The 27595-nt window shown below is 40.6% G+C and overlaps 1 protein-coding gene and 1 long non-coding RNA gene across 3 annotated transcripts; both read left to right on the top strand.

Moving 5' to 3' along the window:
* The first annotated feature begins 728 nt into the window (after positions 1-728).
* klhdc4 (kelch domain containing 4) lies at positions 729-16524 on the top strand. 2 transcript variants are annotated; one of them, XM_061823185.1, is made up of 13 exons: positions 729-959; positions 1195-1286; positions 1523-1601; positions 1732-1830; positions 2090-2226; positions 2394-2486; positions 9549-9637; positions 10073-10151; positions 10237-10445; positions 11443-11659; positions 12273-12452; positions 12602-12712; positions 15840-16524. In XM_061823185.1, the coding sequence occupies exons 3-13, from the start codon at positions 1591-1593 to the stop codon at positions 16022-16024; spliced, it is 1410 nt and encodes a 469-aa protein (XP_061679169.1). In that variant the 5' UTR covers positions 729-959; positions 1195-1286; positions 1523-1590; the 3' UTR covers positions 16025-16524. The 2 variants fall into 2 exon arrangements, with proteins under 2 accessions (XP_061679169.1, XP_061679168.1); XM_061823184.1 differs by having other exon boundaries at positions 9475-9637; positions 15840-16518.
* A 1752-nt stretch (positions 16525-18276) lies between these two features.
* On the top strand, positions 18277-19045 carry LOC133501705 (uncharacterized). Its single transcript, XR_009795255.1, has 3 exons — positions 18277-18632; positions 18721-18771; positions 18906-19045. It is a non-coding gene; the product is annotated as an uncharacterized LOC133501705 (long non-coding RNA).
* Positions 19046-27595: the final 8550 nt, after the last annotated feature.

The following is a 27595-nucleotide window of genomic DNA, read 5'->3' as shown; positions in this document are numbered from 1 at the left end:
AAGGAAGTGAAGAAAGGGGTCCAAGCACGCTGGAACAACTGGCGGAAGGTGTCTGGTATGTTATGTGACAGAAGAGTCTCTGCTAGGATGAAGGGCAAAGTTTATAAAACAGTGAGCCATGATGTCTGGATTAGAGGCTGTGGCACTGAAGAGACAACAGGAAGCAGAAGTGGAGGTGGCAGAAATGAAGATGTTGAGGTTCTCGCTCTGAGTGAGCTGGCTGGAGGGGATTAGAAATAAGATCATTAGAAGGACATCCAAAATTGGATGTTTTGGAGACAAGGTTCGAGAGAGCAGACTTCTCTGGTTTGGACATGTCCAGAGGCGAGAGAGTAAGTATATTGGTAGAAGGGCGCTGAGGATAGAGCTGCCAGGAAACAGAGCGAGAGGAAGACCAAAGAAAAGGTTGATGGATGTTGTGAGGAAAGACATGAGGGCCGTTGGGATTAGAGAGGAAGATGCACGAGATAGGCTATGATGGAAAAAGATGACACTGTGGTGACCCCTAACGGGACAGGCCAAAAGGAAAAGAAGAAGATTGGAATAAATATATTTTTCTGATTCCAAAAAGATCCCAAGATCTCAACCAGTTAATCAAATAATGTTTCTTTGATTCAAAGAATGAATGAATTGAATGAATATGAAGGAGTACTGTATACTGAATAGTGAATGTACTTTAAATGTATTCATCCGAGGCGCTAGGGGGTGCTGTCACATTTACACAGCCTTATGTCAAGTTTCCGGGAACTGAAGCCTGCCATCGAAGCCCAGCATCCGAGCGCCTTGTACATGTGGGACGTGTCTATGGATGCTTATTGAACATTTTCATTTCTTCTCATTGCATGATATCACCAGCAACTATGGGGAAGAAAAGCAAAAGTGAAAAAAAGGTGAAGGGAGCAGAGAAGACCGCTGCCAAAATGGAGAAAAAGGTTTCCAAGCGGTCCAAACGTGAAGAGGTATCAAATGTTTTTACATTTTGTGAACATCACATAACATTAAGATCGCAATTTTGTAGCCTTTCGTCATGCTTGAAATGAAATTACATGCCGTAGTAGATAAATTCCAATTTTACCGTCGTGCAATTCGGGGAAACGAACAGGGAAATAAACACTCAACAAATTGCCATGCAACGTAACTGACAGCATAATAATTAAAAGGCATTTAAGGTGCGAATTTATTCTGTTGATATAGGAAGATTTGGAGGCTCTGATTGCTGAATTTCAGAGTCTGGATGCCAAGAAGACCCAGGTAGTTGAGACTGCATGTCCCCCTCCATCAGCAAGGTGAGAGTGCACTGCACCCTTCACTGTTATTATCATCATCATCATCATCATCGTCATCGTCATCATTATCATCGCCGAATAGATCCAGAAAACAACCACTCAAACCCAGAATTTGACACGGTTTCCCCTGGCATTGCAATTCGTCAGCAAATCACAAATTATGTTTTCAAAATACAGCACATTTTTTATATTTGTTTGAACCCACAATGTTCTCAACATTTCTTCACGGTTTTCAGATTAAGTGCATCCCTTACTGCTCATCCAGAGAAAGAGGAGCTCATCCTATTTGGTGGTGAATTTTTTAATGGGAAGAAGGTAATGTAGCACAAACTATTTCTAATACAATCTTTGTAAATATGCTTATCTGTAAATTCCTTCAAAAGTAATAAAGATCACAAATATGTTTCCTTTGCTAAACTAAATTTTGGTGTCTTTCTTTTTACAGACATACCTGTACAATGATCTGTTTTTCTATAACATTAAAAAGAATAGCTGGCTCAAGTCAGAGATCCCCAACCCTCCTCCCCCGCGCTGCTCTCACCAGGTATGTCACACTCAAACATGTACTCTGCTAACATGTCTGCTCTTATCTAAACATTGCAAAGATTCATTCTTCAAATTGACATTTCAACTACACTTAGCTAGCTAGAATATGTTCATTAAAACATTTTTTGCAATTCACCACATGGGGGCAGATGTTATCCTGCAAAAGCTTCATTCGATCACTCGGTTTTTCAAGAAGAAAATCCAAAATTTAACATTCCCTCCTTCCTCCTCCTTTTGTGTATCACCCTTCCCTTCAGGCGGTGGCAGTCTCTCAAGGTGGAGGCCAGCTGTGGGTGTTTGGAGGAGAGTTTGCATCGCCAAACGGGGAACAATTCTACCACTACAGGGACCTTTGGGTGTTGCACCTTGCTACCAATACCTGGGAGAATATCAAGTATGACAGTCAGTCTCAGTTGTTTTTAATTCAAGGATCACTTTATTTTATTTTATTGCTTTAAAGATCCTCACAACTTTACCAGTAGGTTGGTTGACGGCAGTTAAAGTTGATTAAGGCATTATTTGAGACATAGCTTCATTTTTGAACATCATGTGTTTGTCAAGAGCACCTGGTGGTCCATCGGGTCGCAGTGGCCACCGGATGGCCCTCAGCAGGAGACAGCTACTGGTCTTTGGAGGTTTCCATGAGAGCACCAGGTAGGCACAATGTTTGTTTTTTTTTAAACATTATATTTATTAGATTTTTCATATATAATTTTACAAAAACAACACAATAACAGTAAAACAAAAACAAAAAAAACAACAACAAAAAAACACAGTATGCACAGACATAATAGTGTTAAAAAAAAAGCACACAAATTTTTTTTCAAAAACTCTTCTAAGGGTCTCCATATGTCCTCAAATTCCTGAGCTCTTCCTCTCGTAATGTACGTGAGTCTTTCCAGTGCAACACAAGATGCCATTTCCAACATCCACACTTTTATTGGTGGGGCGTCCACTTTTTTCCAAAATAATGGAATTATTCTCCTGGCCCGCAGGAGACCAAAATCTATAAGCGTGGCCTTCTTTTTATTAACAGCAAAATCCTTGGGATATATACCTAAGATACACAGTGTTGTGCAATGAGGAACCTGCATTCCAACTATTATAGAAATTGTTTGAACAATAGATTTCCAATAATCTTTGACTTTCCAACAATCCCATAAACAATGATATAAAGTACCCTTGTCATTAGAGCACTTACTACACGTGTCTGGAATGTCAGGGGTCCACTGATGAAGTTTAACAGGAGTCACATAAGTCCTCATCAGCCATTTATAATGTAATAGCCTCATTCTAGTATTTATTGTTTGTTTTTGTGCTTTAAGGCATGCATGTTCCCAATCAATTACTTCAATATTTTCTTTAGTATCTAGTTTCCATGCCTCCAATCTATTTTTACTTAATTCTCTATCATGTAAGACTAGAGATTTATAGAACATAGATATGTGATTACATCTATGCAAACCTGACTGGACAATATTTTCTAAACTGGACAAAGGGGGCTCATACATTATGTTTTTTATTTGTGCTGACATAAAGTGTTTTAACTGCAGATATTTGAAAAAATGCTTATTGGTAATAGAACATTTTTGACATATTTGAATGAATGTAAGCATTTCACCATTTACATAAAGGTCACCTATTGATTTTATACCATTATTTGCCCATAATTTAAAACCCCCATCTGCTCCTCCAGCATTAAAAGTCGGATTACCCCAAATGGGAGAAAAGCGTGAAAGTAAAGGAGTGTCCCCTATATGTTTGTGTGATTTAAACCAGATATCTATAGTGTTTTTCAAAAATTAATTCTTGGTCTGCCGTTTTAATACTCTATTCTCAGTAGAATATAAATAATGCTTTAATAGAAGGTGTGGTACTGTTGCTTGCTCTATTTTTACCCAAGAGGGTGATGGTGATGTTGAAAAATAATACATAGCTGAGCGTAGTTGAGCGGACCAGTAATACCATTTCAAGTTTGGAAATTGTAACCCTCCAGTTTCATAAGGCATATAAAGCAACCGTAGTCTTAATCTGGCTTTCTTATTATTCCAAATAAAATTCAGGAGCATTTTGTTGAGTCTAGTGAAAAAGATGTCAGGTAATGGAAGAGGTATTGTTTGAAAAAATATAAAAATTTCAACAAAACGTTCATTTCAACTATGTTTATACGTCCCAACATTGAAATTGGCATAATCGTCCACCTGTCTAATAACTGTTGTACCTCCAAGATTAAGGGTCATAATTAACCTGAACTATATTGTTAACATCAGTGGAAATTTTGACCCCCAAATAAGTAAATCCATCTCTCGCGTTCAAAAAAGGAGTGTTAACCACAGGATTAAGTCTCTCTTCAGTACTTAAAAATAAAATGGATGACTTTGTATCATTAATCACATTACCTGAGAAACTACCAAACTTTTTTAATTTAGTCAAAAAGAGAATGACGTCATCAGCATAAAGAAACAATCTGTGGTCTTGATCACCAATTGGGATGCCCGTCAAGCCTCTATCCATACGAATCGACATGGCCAGGGGTTCTAAGGCTAAAATGAACAACATTGGGGAAAGAGGACAGCCCTGGCGTGTGGATCTTTCCAAAACAATTGGTTTAGAAGAAATACTGTTAGTGATAATACTAGCAGTAGGGTTTGTATATAAAATTTGTAACCATTTAAGAAAATTATTGGCAAATCCAAAATGAAAATGACCATTCAATTCTGTCAAAGGCCTGACGTGCATCCAACGACAGCAGTGCTGTGTCTTTACACTCTGCCTTTTCATGTAATATATTCAAAACTCTTCGAATATTGTGAAATCCTTGACGTTTTTTAACAAAACCGTTTTGATCATTATGTATTAAACTAGTTATATACTGATCCAATCGTATTGCCAGGGCTTTGCAAAGTATTTTTGTATCGCACCCCATCAAGCTTAAACAATCTGTGGAAGGCTTATTGGGTTTGAGGATCAGGATAATCAGCACAAGTCTCACTGTCGGAGGAAAAGTCTCCTTATTATATGATTCTTTATACATGTCCATCAATGGAGTCAATAATTGTTTTTGAAAGGCTTTATAAAATTCTATAGTCAGCCCATCGGGCCCAGGAGGACGATTAGTGTTAATACTTTGAATGGCAGCAAAAATTTCTTCTTCTGTCAGATGGTTATCTAAATTTTGCTTTGCCTCCTCTGATAGCATTGGAAATACAAGTGAATCAAGAAATGCATCCCTTTCAAACGAAGTCTCATGTATCTCAGATTTATATAATTGTTCATAGAAATACCTGAAAGTACTATTAATTTCTTGAGCGTCAACAGTCAAATCTCCATTAGATGTCCTTATGCTATTAATTGCCCGTTCTGTTTGTAAATACCTAATCCTCCAAGCCAAAAGTTTACACACTTTTTCACCTTGATCATAATAACACTGCTTAAGACATAATAAACTTTTTGCCGCTTTAGCTGTATATAATTTATTATATTTACTTCTTAAAAATAGCAATTCTTTATGTTTAAGTGGATCATCTACCTGAGCTAAATCATTTTCTAACTCCTTTATTTGCTTCTTTAAATCACACATCTCTGCTTTTTGTTGTTTAGATTTAGAACTTGTATTACTAATAATTTCTCCTCCAATGTAAGCTTCCCATCTTGTACAGGCTCCCGTTTTATCTGTATTAATTTAAAAAAAAATCAATTTTACTTTTTATGAAGGAAACGAAGTTCTCATTCTGTTGCCATATAGATTTAAATTGCCAATTGCAGGGGCAGTGAGAAAGTTTGTCTATTTGAATATTCATAGATATTGGTGCATGGTCACTAATCACTATACTGTCATACCAGCAGTTTTTAACCTTTGACAGAAGGTTTTGAGAGACAAAAAACGCGCGATCGAGATTTCTGGGAGCCTGAATAACATGAAAATTCCATTTTAGAAGGATTAAAATATCAACCAAAATTTCAACTAAATTTAAATCAACACTATATTGTTTTAAAATTTTCCTCGTTTTCGCTTTACTTGAATCTAAACCTGTAGTACGATCCCACAGAGGATTTAGTGTGCAATTAAAGTCACCGCCAATTATAACTGACCCATGTAAAGCAGAAATTGTGAAAAAAAGGTCTTCAAAAAATTTAGGATTGTCCTCATTTGGACCATATACACATACCAAATTTAATGCGAGAGAGAAAATAGTACCCTGGACTGTCACATATTGCCCTGTTGGATCCTGAATTGTATTAGTGATTTGTAATGGTATTTTGGTTTTGGTATGGTTTTGTGAATAAGAATTAAAACACCCCGTGCATAATTATTGTATGATGCAGCTAGTACATTTCCAGGCCACCTATTTCTAACCTTTTTGATTTCTGATTCAGTCAAATGACTCTCCTGAAGGAGTACTATTTTTGCGTTCAGTAATTTAATTCTATTAATAACCTGTTTCAATTTATTAAGATTTTTAAGACCCCTGACATTCCAACTTGTAATCTTTAAATCAACAATTGTATGACTTGTACTTTCCATAATCATACAAAATACAATATTATCAAAACAGTGACTTGGATTAACATAATGTCTGTTCAACTTAAACTAAACAACACAACATAAACCTTTATAAACAAAAATCTACAAAACATCCCCATCCATTACTCTAAATAAAACAAATATGGGGACTAACACCAATCCACCTTAAGGAGGAGTGGTAAAACTATTCAAGCAAACGAAAAACGGAAAGAAACATAAATGGTGGCATCCACCCAACCCGCCAGTAAAAAAAATAAATAAATAATACGATAGCAAATCTAGCATACCCAAAACTGACTACTCTTTTTTCCCTTCCACAAAAATAAATAAATGAATAAAATCAAAAGAAAAAGTAATAGGTCAAACTAACTAAAAATGACCAATTTTGACCAAGCACACACTGAGCAATAACTTTATAAGCTAAACCAAAAACCGGTAGAGGGGCAAAACTTGAATGGATCTCACCATAACGTTCAAGTGATTGTCTGATAAAAATTCTCAGCTTCTCTAGGCGTGGCAAACAGCTGTATTCTTCCTTCATGCAGGACTCTCAACTTGCAGGGGTAAATCTGGAATCCACGGTAAAGCCCTTTCTCCACAAACTTCTTTCTCACCACGTTGAACTTGTTGCGTTGCTGCATGGTTTCGACCGACAAATCTGGTGCAAATGTGAGCTTCTTTTCTTCATGGGTAATGTTGAGCTGCCTAGCGGTGCGTAGAACAAATTCTCTGTCTTGAAACTTCAGAAATCGAATAATCACAGCTCTACTTTGCCCTGGTTTTGGCTGCGCCAGAGTCCGGTGTACATGCTAAAGAATAAAGCTCCTGTCACCGCCTAGTTCCAATCATGTTGGTAACTCGTGCTCCACAAACTCCAACAAGGACCGATTCATTTCAGCATTTTCATGTAGGCCAAACAGATGAAGGTTTTTGCGATGCCCCCGGTTCTCTAAATCATCCGCCTTGGTTTCCAAAAGAGCGATGCGTTTAGCAGCAGTAGCTAGCTCCACTTTAGGCACCTCCAAATCATCTACCAGGGATGATATTACGCTCCTCGGCTTCAGTTACACGCGCTGCGTTGGAGGCTACGTTGTTCCTGATCTCAACCATGCTTTGCTCCAAAGCGTTGATGCAGTTGTTCACGTCTTTCAAATGGCAGTTTGTGGTGTCAAACTTGGAAACAAAATCCGAACGAAAGGCTTTTAGCTCCGTTAGCACAGCCGCCATGTCTGCCACGCTTTCACAGGCCTTCCCGTGCTCTTCTCCGTGCTGCTGATTAGATTTTGGCGTTTGCGTGCCACGAGTCCGGCCATAGCTTTTACCACTGGTCGTTGATGACGTCTCAGACATTTTTCAAAATCTCTATTACACTTGTATTAGGGTAGTTAAATGTTTTTATGCAGAGTTGAGTGGAGCCTCAGTATTATGCTGCCATCTTGTTTCACTGCTCGATAGCTGGCTTTGGCTTGGAGGATTAGGAAATTACAAACAGAACAGGCAATTAATAACATAAGGACATCTAATGGAGATTTGACTGTTGACCCCCAAGAAATTAATAGTACTTTCAGGGATTTCTATGAAGAATTGTATCAATCCGAGATACAACAGACTTCGTTTGAGAGGGATGCATTTCTTGATTCACTTGAGGCACAATGTTAACCTGTCCACCAGGCATTTTAAATTGAAAAGCCCATGAATCACGTCTTTAAAAAGAAAAAAATGATTTTGTGTTGTAAACAGCCTGCCAGTAAATAGGACTTCCTCTCTACCACTCATCCTACATCTCCTATCATGTAATACAACATCTGCCGTGCTGGCCTCGCTCAGGGGCAGTTGATTAGTAGATAAGCCACTTCGAGTCAAACAAGTGGCCAGGTGAAAAGTGGACTTTGAGATTCCAGAGGTGGTGGCAGTACTTGTTTTTCGTGGCGCTATTTTGCACACAATCAAAGAAGGAGCCTTATGGCAGCACCATCACACAAAACATCAGGAGAAATAACAGTGGCCGAGACAGTCGTTTTGGCACTGCCTCTTCATACAATCTCCGTTTATGAAATGAAAAATCTATTTGGGAAAAACAACAGGTTTCATAGATTTGAAGTTGACATAAATTACTTCACCCAGGTAACCTTTTTTTAATGAAACCTTGAGTTTCCTTTGAAATCAAGATTTCCAATGACATACTATACTTGTACTATAAAATATTTCCACACATTTCAGCCACTGATTGCAAATTGGATTTTGTCACTATGCATACACAAACATTCTGTCTAGAGAATTCATTTAATGTTGTAAAAATGAGTTCACAGTCCTCCAAAGCGAAATTTGTGAAAACAAAATTGAGATGCTCCAAATGAGTCTAATTACCAACATTCTAAAAACTAAACTTGTGTTCACTGATAAATTGAAAAAAAAAAAAAAAAAAAAAAGCATGGTTTTCATACAGGGTGTATAGTATGTTGAGCACTTCAAATTTACTTTCTTTCAGCTTGTCCCGTTAGGGGCCGCCACAGCGTGTCATCTCAGATGAATGCTCATATTTGTTTGGCACAGTTTTGCACGCCGGATGCCCTCCCTAATGCAACCCCTCTTGGCGAGTAGAGGCCCCAGTGAGAAACGAACTCACGGCCCCTGGTTTACCAAACCAATGCTCTAACCGCTGCGCTCTCGGGCTTTGAGCGCTTCAAATTTTGGTACTTGTGAGCGGAATTACCTGTAATCCCGTACTGGAGACAATTTAATATTTTCTAGAGTCATATAAACAAAATGGGCGGTGCCGTAGAAGACTGGCTTGCACATCTGCCTCACCGCTCAGAGGTCTTGATTTCAAACCCCGGCCTTATCTGGGTAGAGTTTGCCCGGCCCTCCATTGAGTTTTTCTGGGTACTCGGGTTTCCTCCCACATCCCCAAGACATGTGGTAGGTTGATTGAAGACTTAAATTGCCAATAGGTGTGAGTGTGTCGGCAAATAGTTGTTTCTGTGTGCCAAGCTGCATTAAATTTGCAATGATGTCAATAATGGCTTGTCATTCTTGCCTCAGCTTTCCTGAACATGTCAACTATTATCCTGCATTTTCTTTCTTCTTTTTTTCTTTGACATGTTTTTCACCTCACAGAGATTTTATCTACTACAATGACATCTACTCATTCTCCATGGACGCTTTCTCTTGGTCACGCCTCTCTGTGTCAGGCATTGCCCCCTCGCCACGCTCCGCCTGTCAGATGACCCCTACTCCTGATGGCTCCGGTATCATCATCTATGGCGGATACTCTAAACTGGTGCGTGTGTTTATGGTTTTTATTTATTGTTTTTCTTTGTTTTTCGGGTCAAAATTGTTATGCATGGCCATTGTCGATATACTTTGAGCCGTTTCTTGAACAGGACAGACACTCCAACACATATACAAATTGAAGACACTGGTGCTATAGGCAGACTAACCCACAAGAGCTCCTGACATCTCCCATGAGGTGCAGTGCTATTGTTACGCCCCCCCCTCCCCCCACTCCAATTTTCTTTTTTCGGGTGTCTTGGGGGTGGGGTGCTTGAAACTGTTTCAGGGTTTTCTGTCCATTTCGTATAAGAAAACCCATTGGAGAAATTCGTAAATTGCGTTTCAAGTTTGGTCACAGAAGAAATTCAACTTGCAAGTTGAAGCATGACTTTAAGTGTAAATGCAATGTGCCAATGCCCTAATAACTGCTGTGTTCACATAGAGACTGAAAAAGGACATTGAGAAGGGTACAATTCATTCCGACATGTTTCTCCTCAAGCAAGAGGGTAAATCTGGCCAAGGTATAACCAGCATAAGCAGGGTTTAATATCAAATTGACATCTTGTTTGACTTAATAATTTGCCCGTTTTATTTATGTTTTGTTAGAGAAGTGGACATGGTCCAGATTGAGCCCGACAGGAAATAAGCCGCCTCCACGTTCTGGCTTCTGCATGGCAGTAGGTCCGGCGGGCCGCGCTGTGTTGTTCGGCGGGGTTTACGATGAGGAGGAGGAGGAGACGCTGGAGGGGGACTTCTACAATGACCTCTACTTGTTTGATACAATCAAGAACCGCTGGTATCCTAGTCAACTCAGGGTGAGCTGCTCTCAAATGACCGTTTTTATTCACAATGAAAAATTACAAATCCAGCAAACCTATTATTATTATTATTGTGGAGGACACACTTGAAATAATAATTGGCAAAGCATTTTTGCTTCAAGCTGCTCATTTGTTACTCCCAGTTAAATTTCACTGTAAAACTGACATACAGAAAGGTATTTAAACATTTTTGAACATCAAAAACGTTCAACCAAACTGAATAGTTAGAAGCGAGTAGAGGAGCCAAATATAAGAGAACTGTTTCTTAAAAATAATATGACTCTGGTTAAAGTGAAAAGCAGTCTTCCAAATAATCTAATAATCTTTGGTTATAAAAGTACTCGAGTAACTGGTGAGAGCATAAATCGCTTGACAAAACCATTAAATACTGTAGGTACAAATGTACAGTAGATGTTACCCACCAGTCAGAGTCACTTTAATAAAACAATAAATTAGATCTTCATAAAATAACAAATGAAGGCAACTTGCGCCAGAAGAAATGGCCTTAAATCAAGTTTCTTTGTTTATGCTGCACAAGTTCTAAGTGGAATTTGTGTAGGCTGAAATATGGACTTTTTAGGCAGACATAAATGGCTTTTTTTCTTTTTTTTCTTTTTTTTGTAGTCAGGGAGGAAAGTTGATTGAATGAGACCAGGGATATTGTGTATTCTTTGACAGCAAATCACATGCTGAGGAAACCCACCCTTGTTTCTGATATGCAGTGTTTTATACACTATAAATGTTAAAACTTTGTGAATTTAACTTTGGTGTGGATGGGGCTGCGGAGGTTTTATATACAATCATGTGACTTGCCGGGCTCCATACAAATGCCACCAGTAGTTAGTGTATGTTGTGTTGTGGAAACAGACTCAGACTCAGAAGTCTCTCTGACACGCTAAAACTAATAGATGACACAAGCGCTGGTAAATGAACAAAGTAATAAAGTAGTAGTAGTAAATTACAAAGTGGAATGTTGCTCTGTCAATCTGTTCAGGGTAACAAAACAGACAAGAAGAAACGTCGGAGAGGGAAGAAGGATGAAGCTGGGGAGGAGGTGACAGATGAGAAAGAAGAAAGCGCTTCCACGGGGCCAACTGAGGTCATCAAGGAGATTGTTACAGAAGACGGCACAGTGATGACAATCAAGGAAGTAATCCCTGGAGCTCAGGAAGCAGAGGAGACAAATGAGGGTGATGAGGAAGAAGAGGATGGTACAATCGAATACTCACCCTCACCGAATTAATCTCGAGTTCCTGTGAACCACTGAGACAACAGCAGTTTTGTTTTGTTGTCTGCACGCACCTCATTATCTTTAGAGGTTGTCTTTTTTGAAGCAACAACATGATTGAATTCTCACGTAAAAACCAGACCAACTCACCAGGCCTAAGCAAAAATCCTTTTGTAATTGAATGTAATCTGACACACGATGGCCAAAGTAGCTGTGGTCTAAAATTACATGTACATATCTACAACTATAATTTCAATATATACAACTTTGACATCAGGGCTATGTGGCAATCAGTGAGGTAAATGCACCTGTGTTTGCCCACACAAACAAAAAGTGGATTAAAAAAAACCCACACCCGCTGTAAATCAAAACTATAGCGAAATCGTGGGCCATTAAATGTAACGTAATTGTGATACACTAATTGTGGTCCACATCTCTCTAGTGGTTACAATTTTGAACCAGTTTTCAGTAACTAATCATCATTGATCTGTTAGGATGTCATTATCACTCCATGTTTTCTTTTTCTTGTAATTATAGCCAAGTGACAAACAGAGATGATTTAGTTTTTTGGTGTCGCTTCTTCCGTTCTTATTCAGCATCAGCCCTCGTGGAGCCCTGCCCACGCTCCAGTGCCATGGCAACGGTGCGGCAGGGAAAGCTCTTCCTTTACGGCGGGATGTTTGAGGTGGGCAGCCGCCAGTTCACTTTGAACGACTTCTACTGTCTGGACCTCCACAAGATGGACCAGTGGGAGGTTTTGGTTGAGATGGATCCAAGTGAGTCACCCAGTTAGGACAAACAGCTTGTTAAGACCACCTTGGAGGTCACACAAGTCAACATCTGAAATATAATCGGTGTCAGATCAAGAGGAAGCCTGAGGGTGGCATGTAAGTTTTCGTTGGCTTCTATGATTCACTTTCTGTAGAGACCCAAGAATGGCTGGAAGAATCTGAATCAGAGGACAGTGATGAGGAGGAAGAGGCGGAAGGAGGAGCAGAGGGAGGGGAAGAGGAAGAAAAGGAGTCTGATAAGGAAGGCAAGCTATATTTTGAACTGTTGTTGCTTTTTATGTTGGGCCTTCACAAGAACAATTAGGCACAAAGACCAGAACTTGATTAACATAAGAGTCACAAAGTTCAGCACAATTTAAAATGAAAGTAAAAGTAGTAGTAGTCAAGATACAAGCGTGAGTAAAAAACTGCAATAAAATGCCGGCAAATATGAAGAAGTTCAACTAACTGAACAACTAAAATATTGAAATACACACAAAATGTATTTTAGATGTTTTTTTTTTCTTAAAACACAGGAGGTAATCAAACAAAATAATTGAATAATCAAATGACAATATAATTGGTATTTTCTCTTGCGTGCACATTCAGCATACAAACATTGCCAAAGTAAAACCATGTGACTGGAAAAGCATTCTTGGCATGAAATCACCAGTATCCATATTTTGTCTATTTAACGGCATCTTAATGAAAGGAAAAACGTATGGACCCCATGCAAACAAATTTATTTGTACTTTTTTTTTTTAACCAACGTAGTGGTACAGTGAAGAAAAGTATTTGAACACCCTGCTATATTGTAAGTTGTCCCACTTAGAAATCATGCAGGGGTCTGAAATTTTCATTGAAAACCAATGTTAATATTTGGTACAGTAGCCTTTGTTTGCAATTACAGAGGTCACACGTTTCCTATAATTGTTCACCAGGTTTGCACACACTGCAGGAGGGATTTTGGTCCTCTCCTCCAAACAGATCTTCTCTAGATCAGACAGGCTTGTGGGCTGTTGCTGAGAAACACAGAGTTTCAGCTCCCTCCAAAGATTTTCTAATGAGTTTAGATCTGAAGACTGGCTAAGCCACGCAAGAACCTTGATATGCTTCTTACGGAGCCACTCCTTGGTTTTCCTGGCTGTGTGCTTCGGGTCATTGTCATGTTGAAAGACCCAGCTACGACCCATCTTCAATGCTCTGACTGAGGGAAAGAGGTTGTTCCCCAAAATCTCGCAATACATGGCTGCGGTCAGCCTCTCCTTAATACAGTGCAGTCGTCCTGTCCCATGCGCAGAAAAACACCCCCAATGCATGATGATATCACCCCCATCCTTCACAGTAGGGATGGAACTCATCATTCGTCTTCCTCCAAACATTGAGGAATTATGACTAAAAAGTTCAATTTTGGTGTCATCTCACCACAAACCCTTCTCCCATGACTCCTCTGTATCATCCGAATAGTCATTGGCAAACTTTTGATGGGCATGTGCTGGTTTAAGCAGGGGAACCTTCCGTGCCATACATGATTTCAAACCATGACGTCTTGGTGTATTACCAACGGTCACCTTGGAAACGGTGGTCCCAGCTCTTTTCAGGTCAATGACCAAGTCCTGTCGTGTAGTCCTGGGCTGATTCCTCACCTTTCTAGGATCATTGAGACCCCACGGGGTGATATCTCGCATAGGGCTCCTCTCCGATTGGGATTTACCGTCATGTTTAACTTCTTCCATTTTCTAATGATTGCTCCAACAGTGGACCCCAAAGTGCTTGGCAATTTCTCCGTAGCCCTTTCCAGCCGTGTGGAGTTGTTCAATTTTGTCTCTGGTGTCTTTGGACAGCTCTTTGGTCTTGCCCATGTTACAAGTTTGAGTCTTACTGATTTTATGGGGTGGACAGATCTCTTTATGTAGCTAACGACCTGACTCAAGTGGTTCATGTTTCAATGTTGTTGTGACTCTTTGCACCAGTATGCCAAAGTTGAGTGACCCCTTTGGTTACCAACGGAGATTTACAGTATTGTACTTATGAACATGACGGGGGGGGAAAAAGGAGCACAACCAGGAAAAAGTAGACAGTCACAAAAAAGAGAAAAATCTAACTCCTTACAGGGCACATGCATTAAACCGGATGGATTATTTTTTGATTATTAGACAGTCATGATAGCATTTCTCTGTGCTGATGGTCGATGCTCTACTGTCTAAATAATGGATAAGTAAATGTAAACATCAAATACCATAAACAACAAATGAGATGATTTTAAAATGAAGGACACAACCGCCATGAAAAATAAAATAAAACGTAGGATCTCTTCGCTAGAGTGGATGTTGGTTATTTTGCAGGAGAGAAATAAATCTTTGGCCTACGAATTATTAGTGATAGACTGGTATGTTTTTCATTTTTTTTTTTTTCACAGGCAAGAAGGCCGGAAACTCATTTTGCAGTAGAAAAGAAAATATTGGTATCAAAATTTGAAATAAATACTTCAACAGGCAGCACGGTGGAGCAGCTGTAGAGCGTTGGCCTCACAGTTCTGAGGACCAGAGTTGTAATCCCTGCCCACCTGTGTGGAGTTTGCATGTTCTCCCCGTGCCTGCGTGGGTTTTCTCCGGGCACTCTGGTTTCCTCCCATATCCCAGAAACATGCAAGAATAATTACTGACCACCAGTGGGATGTGACAGCAGAGCTGAACGTCACATCAACTCGGCTGCAGAAGGATGTCTGTTCTCTCTGTTGGTTATTGTGGGTGTTTACCTTCATCCTCCTGTTTTCATTTGCAACTGCCTGCATGTCCTATAGCAGCAGAAATGGTTCAATTACCATTATTCCCGTACAGTTATGGACATGAATGATTTGCTGTCACAAACACACGCACGCAAAGTCAATCGCAGACACACACACACACACACACACACACACACACACACACACACACACACACACACGCACCCCACCCATTCTAGGCATGCCTTCAATGTGTGTGCAACCCTGCAATAAAACTGAATTTTACTCTCACTTTCACACATGCACGCGTGCACACACACAAACAATACTACTACTTGGTTTTATCACTGTTCTCAATAAACACTACTTCATGACACCAAAATCATCCATCACAGTTAGTCGGATAATTGGCATTTAGCGCAGTTCTTGAAAGAACAGACCACGATGAAGAAAAACAGTGGTTGCAACATGAGCAGGATGAATTGGACAGGACGGAGAAGAGTTTGAAAATGACATTTTCTATTGCCGGATGTCAAGGAGAGGGGAAATTTGTTGTCGCAGTTGGCTATTGCAGTCACATCACAAACTTTTCCAACTGGATTTACGAGCTGACTTCAACGTATGGGTTCATTAAAAAAGTGAAAGATTGATCTGTTTCTGTCCAGACGAAGATGAGCATCCAGCTGCAAAGGCCGGGGAGACGCTGACTGAATACCAGGCCCGCACTGAGCAGTACTGGATGGGACTGGCTCACGCCAACATGGGAGCAGATGCTAAGGACAAAAAAGTTGCCAAAGTCGCCTTAGCCATGGCCAAAGTCTTCTTTGAAGAGAACACGGAGGATGCTTGAGCAACTTTGACCTTACTTTATATATTATATTGTGTATGTTTTCATGCAGGATATATCAATGAACTTGTATAAATCTTCAAATACTGTAGTAATATTTACTTTGAACACAAGGAAGAAAGTGCCTTGAATCTCAAGCCATTTTGTGTGGACTTTGCTGCTTCTGGGAACAAACTTGTCACGGTGAACAATGTGTTCACATTTCATTTACACTGACATCAGAAATGAAGGACATCTCAAAATATGTACTAGCCGACTTCTTATCAGTCCAACGATTCAAACTTTAACCCGCATTATTCATGATGGTCAGCAGAGGGCGACTGGTGCCTGCAGTCACAAGAAAAGCCTTACTAATTGTGTTTTTGTCACAGTGAAATGTGTATGTACAGTAAAGAAAAGTATTTGAACATCATAGTGGGGTCTGAAATTTTCATCGTAGCTGCATGTCCACTGTGAGAGATAATCTAAAAAGAAAAATCCAGAAATCACAATTATGATTTTTTTAATGATGTATTTGTGTGATACAGCTGCAAGTAAGTATTTGAACACCAGTCTATCAGCTAGAATTCTGACCGTCAAAGACCTCTTTGTCCGCCTTTAAAAGTCCACCTCCACTCCATGTATTATCCAGAATCAGATGCACCTGTGTGAGGTTGTTAGCTGCTTAAAGACACCTGTCCACCCCATACAATCTGAAAAACTCAAAGTTGTAACATGGCCAAGACCAAAGAGCTGTCCAAAGACACCAGAGACAAAGTTGTACAACTCCACACGACTGGAAAGGGCTACGGAGAAATTGCCAAGCAGTTTGGTGAAAAAAACGGTCCAATGTTGGAGCAATCATTAGAAAATGGAAGAAGCTAAACATGACGGTCAATCGGAGTGGAGCCCATGCAAGATATCACCTCGTGGGGTCTCAATGATCCTTAGAAAGGTGAGGAATAGGCACATGTCAAGGCCCGACTTAGTTTGCCAATAACCATTTGGATGATACAGGGGAGTCATGGGAGAAAGTTTTTGGTCAGATGAGACCAAAATGGAACTTCTTGGTCATAATTCCAACCAACCGTGTTTGGAGGAAGACAATTGATGAGTTCCACCCCAAGAACACCATCCCTCCTGTGAAGCATGGGGGTGGTAGCACCAAGCTTTGGGCAGTGTTTTTCTGCACATGGGACAGGACAACTGTACTGTATTAAGAAGGGGATGACCGCGGCCATGTCTTGTGAGATTTTGGGGAACAACGTCTTTCCCTCAGTCAGAGCATTGAAAGTGGGTCGTGGCTGGGTCTTTCAACATGACAATGACCCGAAGCACACAGCCAGGAAAACCAAGGAGTACCTCCGTAAGAAGGATATTAAGGTTCTGGCGTGGCTTAGCCAGTCTTCAGATCTATACCCATTAGAAAATCTTTGGAGGGAGCTGAAACTCTGTGTTTCTCAGCAACAGCCCAGAGGCCTGTCTGATCTAGAGAAGATCTGTTTGAAGGAGAGGACCAAAATCCCTCCTGCAGTGTGTGCAAACCTGGTGAACAACTACAGGAAACGTTTGACCTCTGTAGTTGTAAACAAAGGTGACTTTACCAAATATTAACATTGGTTTTCTCAGGTGTTCAAATACTTATTTGCAGCTGTATCACACAATTAAATCATTAAAAAAAATCATACATTGTGATTTCTGGATTTTTCTTTTTAGATGATCTCTCTCATGGTGGACATGCACCTATGATGAAAATTCCAGACCCCTCCATGATTTCTAAGTGGGAGAACTTGCAATATAGGAGGGTGTTCAAATCGTTATTTTCTTCACTGTATCATATATTCTGATCCATGTGGCGCTAAATTCGCGAGACTCTACACCAACTTTAAATGTGTAAAGAGCTACAACTTCCACATCATTTTCTTAATGTTTTGTGTTCATTGTGAAGAAGTATATAAGACTTAACACAATTTAAGTGATTGTTTGTATTGAGATGTTTTGAGAACATTTTAGTAAAATGAGACTTGTAGATTAAAAAAAAAGTCCAAGGAAATGAACAAAGGAGGACATGATGAAAATTTGTTCCTATGATGTTGGTTATTCCTAAGTAAACCCACACCGGAAATTTTTGTCTGCCTCTGTGCACCCTAAAATTGGCTGGCGACTAGTCCAGGGTGTAATTTGCTTCTTGCCCAGGGTCACCTGGGAAAGGCTCCAACTCCTTGTGAATCTTAACAGTTTAAGTGGTATAAAAAATGAATTGGCATACCTTTATCTGGTCTGAACAGGTAAGTGACATTTTAAAACGTCTCACTATTGAGGGGTTATGCAAATAAATCACTGCCATAATGAGGATGATTTTGTAATCAAATGTTTTTACAGTTGAGTGAGCAAAATCTCACCTGATAATGATAACCCAATTCAAATTTATTTGCACTGTTCACACATTTCAAGATTACACCTGAGTTGTTTTTTTTTCCACACTTCATCTCCCTTTGCTTTTTTCACTTTGTTGCAAGTAAGCACATTGTTGCAGTCAGCTGAATCAGGCAAAATAGGAAGGAAGGAAAGTGGGGGGAGGATGAAAATGCGTAGAGAATGACAGGAGAAGAAGAGGAACAAGGGGAAGATGGTGAGGACAAAGTGCATGACGCGTCGGCGAAGACATCAATCACCAAGCACCAGTCTATCTCGCTCTGACCTATTTTATTCTCCATCAGCATTCTGAATGAGGGATGAGAAGAGGCTGATGAATAATAGAGAAGAGTTGGGTGAGAATGAGGCTTCCTCCCGCCCTCTTTCATAGCCCCTGTTCCTATCCTGCATCCCCTCCCCCCCATTTTAATTTTAACTCTGACAAAAAAGGCTTTATAAATAACCAGAGAATCTTTTTTTTTTTTTTTAGGCGTGGGCTGCAGACATGGGGGGATGTAATATTCGTCAACGATACTGTCCAGTGAAAAAGTATTGGCCCCCTTTTGATTTTTTTGCATTCATTTCCACCATTTAAATTTTCAAGATTATCAAATAAATCTAAAGAGACAAATATAAGCCAAGTCCACTTGCAAGGCTGTTTTTAAATGATCATTTCATTTATTGAGGAAAAAAAAATTCAAAATGACCCGCCCCAGCGTGAAAAAGTAATTACCCCCGTGGTTAGATTGTGAATTAGTTGTGGCCAATCACAATTTTGATTAATTTTCACATGTGAGTGTATTCAGAAGTAACAGATCACATTCAAGGTCTTGTTCAATGGGAGTCCGCAAACACCTATCATTTAAAATTTTAAGTTGGAAAAAAAAAAACAGGAGCGGATGTAGAGGGACTTATACAAACATCAATTGCTTTACCATGAAAAAAGTGAATGAAGAAACTGTTGGCTGACCAGATTTTTTGATAGTGTGTGTGGGTGTGTGTGTATGTGTTTTAGGACACCACTCTGCGATTTAACAAAAGTGCCATCACCCAAAGCGAGCCAGCAAAAAATCTCAACATTATATTTGACTCAAATCTCTCTTCTCAAAAGCATATGGAAATTACCAAAACTGTTTTTTTTAATCGTCACAATACCGCATCCATTCATCAACTTCCTCACAACTTTATCCTCACAAGGGTCGGAGAATTGGTGGACCCTATCCCGGCTGTCATCGGGCAGGACAGGGTACACCCTGAACTTGTTGCCAGACAGACAACACCCGCACTCACAATCACACCTAGGCGCAATTTAGAGTGTCCAACTAATGTTGCATGTTTTGGGGATGTGGGGGGAAACCGGAATGCCCGGAAAATGCCCACGCAGGCACAAGGAGAACATGCAAATTCCACACAGGCGGGGCCAGGATTTGTACCCTGGTCCTCAGAACTGTGAGGCCAACATCCTAATAGTTTGGGCCATTGTCCCTATGTTGCTAATTCTATTCAGTAGTGACACAGAGATCATAGCAGATCACGCATTTGTTATGTCTTCCCTCAACTTCTATAATGTGCTGCTTTGTGGTCTTCCCATGTCTACTATTAAAAGCCTGCAGTTAGTACAAAACATAGTAGCAAGACTTTTGTTGAGGATGAGAAAGTTTGACCATATTACCCTTGTTCTTGGCAACTTGCATCAGTATTTGGGCTCCAGTACCCATGTAGGTAATTCCCCCCACCAGCCCTCCAGATCCTCACTGACAATGACTTGGTGAACACTGTCCGTGGGGCCTAATGGAAGATGTTTTAGCTATGAAGTCACATGCAAAGCAATTGTGCCCCCTCCATCCCTCTCTCCTCCGCCACATCCCTTCATCAGCGTGTTAGCGGCCTTAACCTTAATCCCTAACCTCACTGTGATTTTATTACCGTAATCTGGCCCCGAATGGGTTTAGCCCTCCAAAACGCTGGACAAGGACAACAGCAGAAGGACTTCTGAGAAAGGAAGAGTTGTACGAGGGCAGATAATCCTTACTGAAGGGTATTTTAGCATCGTTTACATTTCCACATGCTTACGATCCAGGTTCAATTTACTCATACCGTATCTCTACAAACACAAGTAGCCATAACCCTATGAGCAAGGCACGTCAATAATTTAACTTGGATGAAACAGACAGAGTATGCCAAGGTTGTCAGATATACAGTAAAACTGCACAATTCCAACATATTCATGAAATAGTGTAACACTTACTGTTCCAAATCGTAAAGAAAGCACCTCGAGGGATAAAATTGAAAGAAAAAAGCGAAATATACAATGGCTAAAATCAATATTTAACATGTCACTGTTTTTCTCACAAAATGTTTTTCCCAAGGTCAGATAGGAACAACCCAAGTAATCCATACAAAGAAAGTACTGCATCAAAAAAGATCAAAAATTAAGTTTTGTGTAAAAAAACGTCATGTTAACATTTTGTTCAAGTAATATTGTGGCTGTACTCAAAAAATGAAGGATGTATACACAAACATAAATTAGCATCAATTTGGACAGACAGAGCTCTCAGCAGAATTAAGTTTTCACTTCCAGCAGTGGCTAATAATGGCAGATAGTAGATATATCTGTTCTTTTACAAAACAAACTAATAAACAAACAAAACCTAACATTCTTTTGTCTCCACTAGTAGCTGTTTAAGTAATGTTAGCTAAGGTACAGTAAACCTTTCTGGTGCTTGATGGTACTGAGCCAAAGTCGTTTCACTACTTTTCTCACATAACAAATACTTATTCACAATTCCAACTGTCTTGTAGTTGTTTTGCCTTCATTCTCATTTTTTTTGGGCATGCCCTGAGTTATAGGTCTCCCTCATTTTGTTGTATTGTAGGTGAATTTCCATCAAACCCACTATCAGGGGGCTCAATGAATCCCAACACGTCATTGTGATGCCTGGTTACAGTTGTGTTGTTGAGATGGACCAATACCAGCTGTCTCTTGGGACTCAACGTCCTACCAACAACAGCTAATCAGGGTCCTGGCAGCAACATGTTGTCGTTGCAGTGCTTTGTCACTGATATACTGCAGGCCAATGTGTGCCATGTACCATGGCCCCCCTAGGCAATAGCTTGCTTTGCCTGCCCTTTTGTGGCACCTCTGATCATGTTTTGACATGATTTGTTGTTTCCACAGAACAGAGAATATATGACTGTGAGTGGATTGTATGGAGTAGTGGAACCCTTAATAAGGGCTTTTTGGTCCATGTATGACCAGTGTTACAACCTGGATCACATTGCTGGCAGAAAGCCAGATTCATTTCCAGTGAGGGTTGGACTCTGCCAAGATTGCCCTTTGTCAGCGATTCTGTTAATTACCTTTATGGACAGAATTTCGAGGCACAGCAGAGATGTTGAAGGGGGCCGTTTTGGTGGCCTCACCATTGCCTCTTTGCTTTTTGCAGATTGCTGGCATGTGATTCTAATGGCTTCTTCAAATCGTGGTCTGTAACTCTCACTGGAAAATTTCATAGCTCAGTGAAAATCTAAGGCCGTGGAGTGCCTTCTCCAGGTCGAGCCAAAGATCCCCCCTCAAGTGGAGGAATTCAATTATCTTGGGCTCTCGTTCATAAGTGAGGGGAAGTATGGAGCAGGAGATTGATAGGTGGATCGGTGTTGTGTTTGTAGTGATGCAGAAACTTTATCGATCTGTCGTGGTGAAGAAGGAGTTGAAAAGTGTAGCTCTCAATTTACTGGTCAGTCTATGTTCCTACCCTCACCAATGTATACAGGGAGTCCTCCCGTTAAGACGGTCTTGACCTAAGACGTTTCGACTTTACAACGCCCGTCCCCCATCCGACCTTTTGCCTAGCTAATGCTTGTCCATGTTTGTGCGCCGGGAGTATCTTTGCATTTTGTGCCTTCCTTTTTAGACATAATTGCCCCAAAGAAGAAAGTTGTTTATTTTAGCAATGGTTCTGCAGCCAAAAGAAAATCCATTACCATGGAAACGAAGCTCAAATCATAAAAAGATTGGAGACCACCAAGGCTTCAGTCGGTCGACCGTGGTGTCAATTATTAAAGACAAAGCCTGTATTTTAGCACATGTGAAGGGTTCTGTTCCTATGCCGGACAATGAGCACAAAACAAGGTTTTTTGATACTTGTCGAGATGGAGAGGAATGAGTAACAGGTTCCTTTGCAATAGCTAAGCACAGCCTCCCCTTCTTCTTCTCCATCCACCTCTCAGCAGTAATGCTAAGTACATCATCTTATTCATTTCAATGTGTTTGTTTTTTTCTACAAAGTATTTTTATGTAAATTCTGACTTTAATGGTGGAATCTGACTTAAGTCGTAATTCAAGTTGAGTCGCTACCAGGGATCGCAACCGGTTACAAACAACCGGTTATAACCGGTTTTCGTTTTTTTAAAACCGAAACCGTAATCGGACTTTCGAAATCGGTTAAAATTTCCAATCATTTCTTCCGGTTCCGGTACTCCGCATTGCGCTATTTTTTTCAACATCATTTCCACTTTCTTCAAGTTTCGCTGTTAGAGTAAAGTTCGACTCAAAAGAACATTCAGTTAAATCAAAGAAACGTCAAACATGGCATCGAGGAAACGCTTGGTATACTTTCATGCCCTTTCTGAAAGTCCGAAAGAAGAATGTTAACATTAAAACATTTTTACAAAAAAACCCCCCAAAAATTTAACTTACACAAGTGCGTTGTTGAAAGCCACATTCAACAAGCTTGTTTGTCAATATTGTATACAAACTACCCCATTACCGCGGAGTAAATTAACGATCGATGGTGTAGCGCCGGAGAAAAGGAGTCGGAGGTGGAGTGTCGGACACAGGAACAATACTTGTTTTACTGGCAGACATCAAAACACTACTCGCATAACGGGGGGAACTCTGTGAACTCGTCACTCCGGAAGAGCAACAACAAAAACAGTCCGTGCGGAACCCCGCACCCCAACTCGAGGTCCTGCGGGTAAAAAAGTAAGTTTCTTTCAGCTTGTCCCTTATGGGGTCGCCACAGCATGAACGCACATATATGTTTGGCACAATTTTTTTTTTTTTTTTTTTTTTTACACCGGATGCCCTTCCTGACGCAACCCTTCTCAGGGAGTGGAACCCCCAGTGGAATACGAACCCACAACCACTTGTTTACCAAACCAGTGCTCTGACCACTGAGCTACAGGGCCTCCCCAACTCGAGTTCCCGCGGGTGAATTATGTAAACACCACAATGGTACCGGTTTTAAAACCGGTTAATCGTTTTTTTGCTACAGCTATTCGGTTAAAACCGGTTATGAAAGTAAGCGTTTTTTTGCGATCCCTAGTCGCTACTGTAGGAACGGATCTCAGTCGTAGACTGAGGACTCCCCATAGTCAGGAACTGTGGGTATTGACAGAAAGAACAAGAATCTTGAAGCCTCACAGATGATCCGGGAGATGCTGGAGAGATTACATCTCCCGAGTGGCCTTGGATCCTCCCGGAGGAGCTGGACCAAGTGGGTGGGGAGATGGAAATTTGGGGTTCCCTGCTTCAGCTGCCCCCTCGTGACGCAGCTCCAGATAAGAAAACGGTTGGATGGATGGATGGGTGAATATATTATGTGCTCTGTTTGCATGTGGCGGCATGGTGACTCAGCTGGCAAAGCGTTGGCCTCACAGTTCTGAAGTCCCGGGTTCAATCCCGGACCCGCCTGTGTGGAGTTGGCATGTTCTCGTGCCTGCGTGGGTTTTCTCCATGCCAGTCATTATGAAAATTACATTTATGACTGTGATAGCAGAGCTGGAAACCAAAATAGAAATTCTCTTCAAGAACAGTTTGTCTGAATTTCCATATTTATCAAATTATGTCAGGAAGATGACCGTAGGACACTTATTGGGGTATGTTATGTAAATAAATACATACAATAAAATAAAATTGTTCTGCACACTTCTGGGTTTCACGACATAATCATTGCTCTGTAATCACCATTGCTGATAAATTATGGCTTCATGAGTTGTTATTTTGCTGTATTTATTGCATCAATGTTGTAATGGTGGATGCATATACAACCAAATGTCTTCGCTTGCCTGCTCTTTTTTCCTGTATCTGTTATTGCTTCCGGAGTTATGCAAATCTCCCATCGGGGACTACTAAAGGTTATCTTCTAAATATTTATTATGTTCATATACTTTTAAGGCAGCATGGTGCACAACTCGTTAGCTCATCTACCTCACAGTTCTGAGGACCCAGCTTCAATCCCAGCCTCGCCTGTGCCTTTGCATGGGGAGACCCTTGCCTGTGTGGATTTTCTCCAGGTACTCCGGTTTCCTCCCACATCCCTAAAAAATGCATGGTAGGTTGATTGAAGACTCTAAATTGCCCGTAGGTTTAAGTGCGAATGGCTGTTTGTTTCTACTGTATATGATTGGCTGGACACCAGTTCAGGGTGTACCCGCCTCTCATTGGAGGATAGCTGGGATAGGCTATAGCATACATGCAAGCCTAAGCGGTACAAAAAATGGATGAGTAGATGGATGTACTTTTAAATTTATAGATCCATTTTCTTTCGTGACGGAGCAGCAGTGAGGTACTAATTGATTTCCAATTTCCCTTCACTGCGTCATGTAGTTACGGCTCGTGTATAGTCTTGTGATTCGCTATTTTGCACCCTCTACATGTACTCATTCATCTGGAATCTTGCTCTTCAATGTTGACTTATCTCTACTATTATGCAGTTGCAAATGGTCCTACGTGACTAATGCCCTGTGTTGCCCAAGCCCTTATTTAGGTGTTTTGTGACTTCATGTCACAACAGTTTAGCAATTCCCACTGTCTGAGCTGTCTTATCCTCCTTCTGCCCTTTGTGATGATGATAGCTGGCAAAATGTAGTTTATTTACTGGGCGATGATCAATTACTTCTGCTGGACGTGAAGCGCACGATGGTCTCTGTGGCTCAGCAACATATTTAGCGACGTTAGCTGTAGCCTGTTGGCAGCTATATCACGTAACAAACATTCCACCTTAGTAGGTGGACAGTGGAAACCAGGAAGTCTGGGTGACCATAAGGATCCTACTGTTTGGGCTAGCCCCTAACATAATGATGTAGAGCCACGCGCTTCCCACAATTCATTGTGAAATGCAAAGTGTAATTATTGCCATAAAAACAATGTTCATTTTTGTTGTTAATGTGTTTATACAATGTGCCCTTGTCTATTCATGGTTCAACCTTCACAGCCCCACATACTTGCAGATTTGCTCTCGAAGCTTTTTTGTTTTTTTCCCCACAATGTACCATATTTTCATTTTGAATGCCAGACTCAAGACAGAAGTAAGTATTTGCGAGCAACAGTATGGTTTCATGCCTAGAAAGAGTACCACAGATGCATTATTTGCCTTGAGGATGCTAGTGGAAAACTACAAAGAAGGTCAGAAGGAGCGAAATTGTGTCTTAGTGGATCAAGAGAAAGCCTATGAGAGAGTACCAAGAGAGGAACCGTGGTACTGCATGCGCAAGTCTGGTGTGGCGGAGAAGTATGTTAAAATAGTACAGCACATGTATGAGGGCAACAGAACAGCGGTGAGACACAGAAATGGGGTGTGACAGAAGAATTTAAGGTGAAGGTGGGATTGCATCAGTGATCAGCTCTGAGCCCCTTCCTGTTTGCTGTGGTAATGGATAGGCCGAGAGATGAGGTTAGACTGGAAACCCCCTGGACCATGATGTTCGCAGATGATATTGTGATATATAGTGAAAGCAGGGAGCATGCAGAGGAACAATTAGAAAGATGGAGACATGCACTGGAAAGAAGAGGAATGAAGATTAGCCGTAGTAAAACAGAATATATGTGCGTGAATGAGAACGGTGGAGGGGGAAGAGTGAGGCTACAGGGAGAAGAGATAGCGAGGCTGGACGACTTCAAATACTTGGGGTCAACAATCCAGAGCAATGGTGAGTGTGGTAAGGAAGTGAGGAAACGGGTCCAAGCAGGGTGGAGCAGTTGGCGGAAGGTGTCTGGTGTTCCATGAGACAAAAGAGTCTCCCCTTGGATGAAGGGCAAAGTTTATAGTACTTTTTTGAGGCCGGGCATGATGTAAGGATTAGAGATGGTGGCTCTGAAGAAACAACAGGAAGCAGAACTGGAGGTAGCAAAAATGAAGATGGTGAGGTTCTCGCTTGGAGTGAAGAGGTTGGATAGGATTAGAAACGAGTTCATTAGAGGGACAGTTAAAGTTGAATGTTTTGGAGACAAGGTTCGAGAGAGCAGACTTCGATTGTTTGGACATGTGCAGAGGCTAGAGAGTGAGTTTTTTGGGAGAAGGGTGCCGAGGACGGAACTGCCATGCAAAAGAGCGAGAGGAAGACCAAAGAAAAGGTTGACGGATGTTGTGAGTGAGGACATGAGGACAGTTGGTGTTAGAGAGGAGGGGATGCTTGAGATAGGCTTGGATGATATGCTGTGGCAACCCCTAACGGAGCTGAAAGGAAAAGATTTTCGCATCTACAAGGTGCACTCAAAAGTCTTACATTTTCTCCCAAGAAGATGGGGCCCCTTATAATGCACACCATGTTCCTAAATTTGTAATTGTTTTGGTGTGACTGCTAAAATTCAGTGAAACCAAAACATAGACCGTAGCTAGCATACATGTTCGTGTGTGTTAAAGCATGCATGAACCCGCTATCAAAGCAGTGATAAACAATTGGAATTCTACATTTGTAAGCAGAAGAAACCTATTTGCTCTGCACCTTGAAAGTGTAGGCAACTCATCAGTCACTATGTTGATCACACTCATGGTGTCAAATTGAAACTAATAACACTAATAACACACTAATAACACCATAGCAAACAGAATAGCATAACTAGCAAGTAACCAAATAAATAAAACAATGACTAAATAATGAAATATGCACTTTAAGTGTTATTTATATTCTTCTACTTTTCCTCTTGGGAGGCTCTCCCAGCATGCTTTGCGGCATGAAGGATGTAAACAGCGTTTAAAGAGCATGTGTCAATTATTTTTTCAGTCATTGTTTTATTTGTTTACTATTTGCTCGTTATACCATTCTGTTTCCTGTTGTGTGATCATTTTAGTTTCGATACAACAGCGTGAGTGTGTACTACATCATCAGTAATGACTTGCCTACACAGGCAGTGTGTGGGGCTTAATGTAAGCTTCTTCTGCTTACATATGTAAAATT

The sequence above is a fragment of the Syngnathoides biaculeatus genome, chromosome 6 (genome assembly GCF_019802595.1).
Source record: "Syngnathoides biaculeatus isolate LvHL_M chromosome 6, ASM1980259v1, whole genome shotgun sequence".
NCBI lineage: Eukaryota > Metazoa > Chordata > Actinopteri > Syngnathiformes > Syngnathidae > Syngnathoides > Syngnathoides biaculeatus.
Note: the sequence above shows the minus strand (reverse complement) of the source record. Positions and strands in the feature narration are given on the sequence as shown.

Bases quoted from the DNA above. Each gene is read 5' to 3' on its own strand.
- klhdc4 (XM_061823184.1), top strand. From the start codon at position 843: ATGATATCACCAGCAACTATGGGGAAGAAAAGCAAAAGTGAAAAAAAG. The intron at 1,831-2,089 runs GTATGTCACACT...CCTTCCCTTCAG, and splicing joins CCCCGCGCTGCTCTCACCAG to GCGGTGGCAGTCTCTCAAGG. The intron at 10,446-11,442 runs GTGAGCTGCTCT...CAATCTGTTCAG, and splicing joins GGTATCCTAGTCAACTCAGG to GGTAACAAAACAGACAAGAA.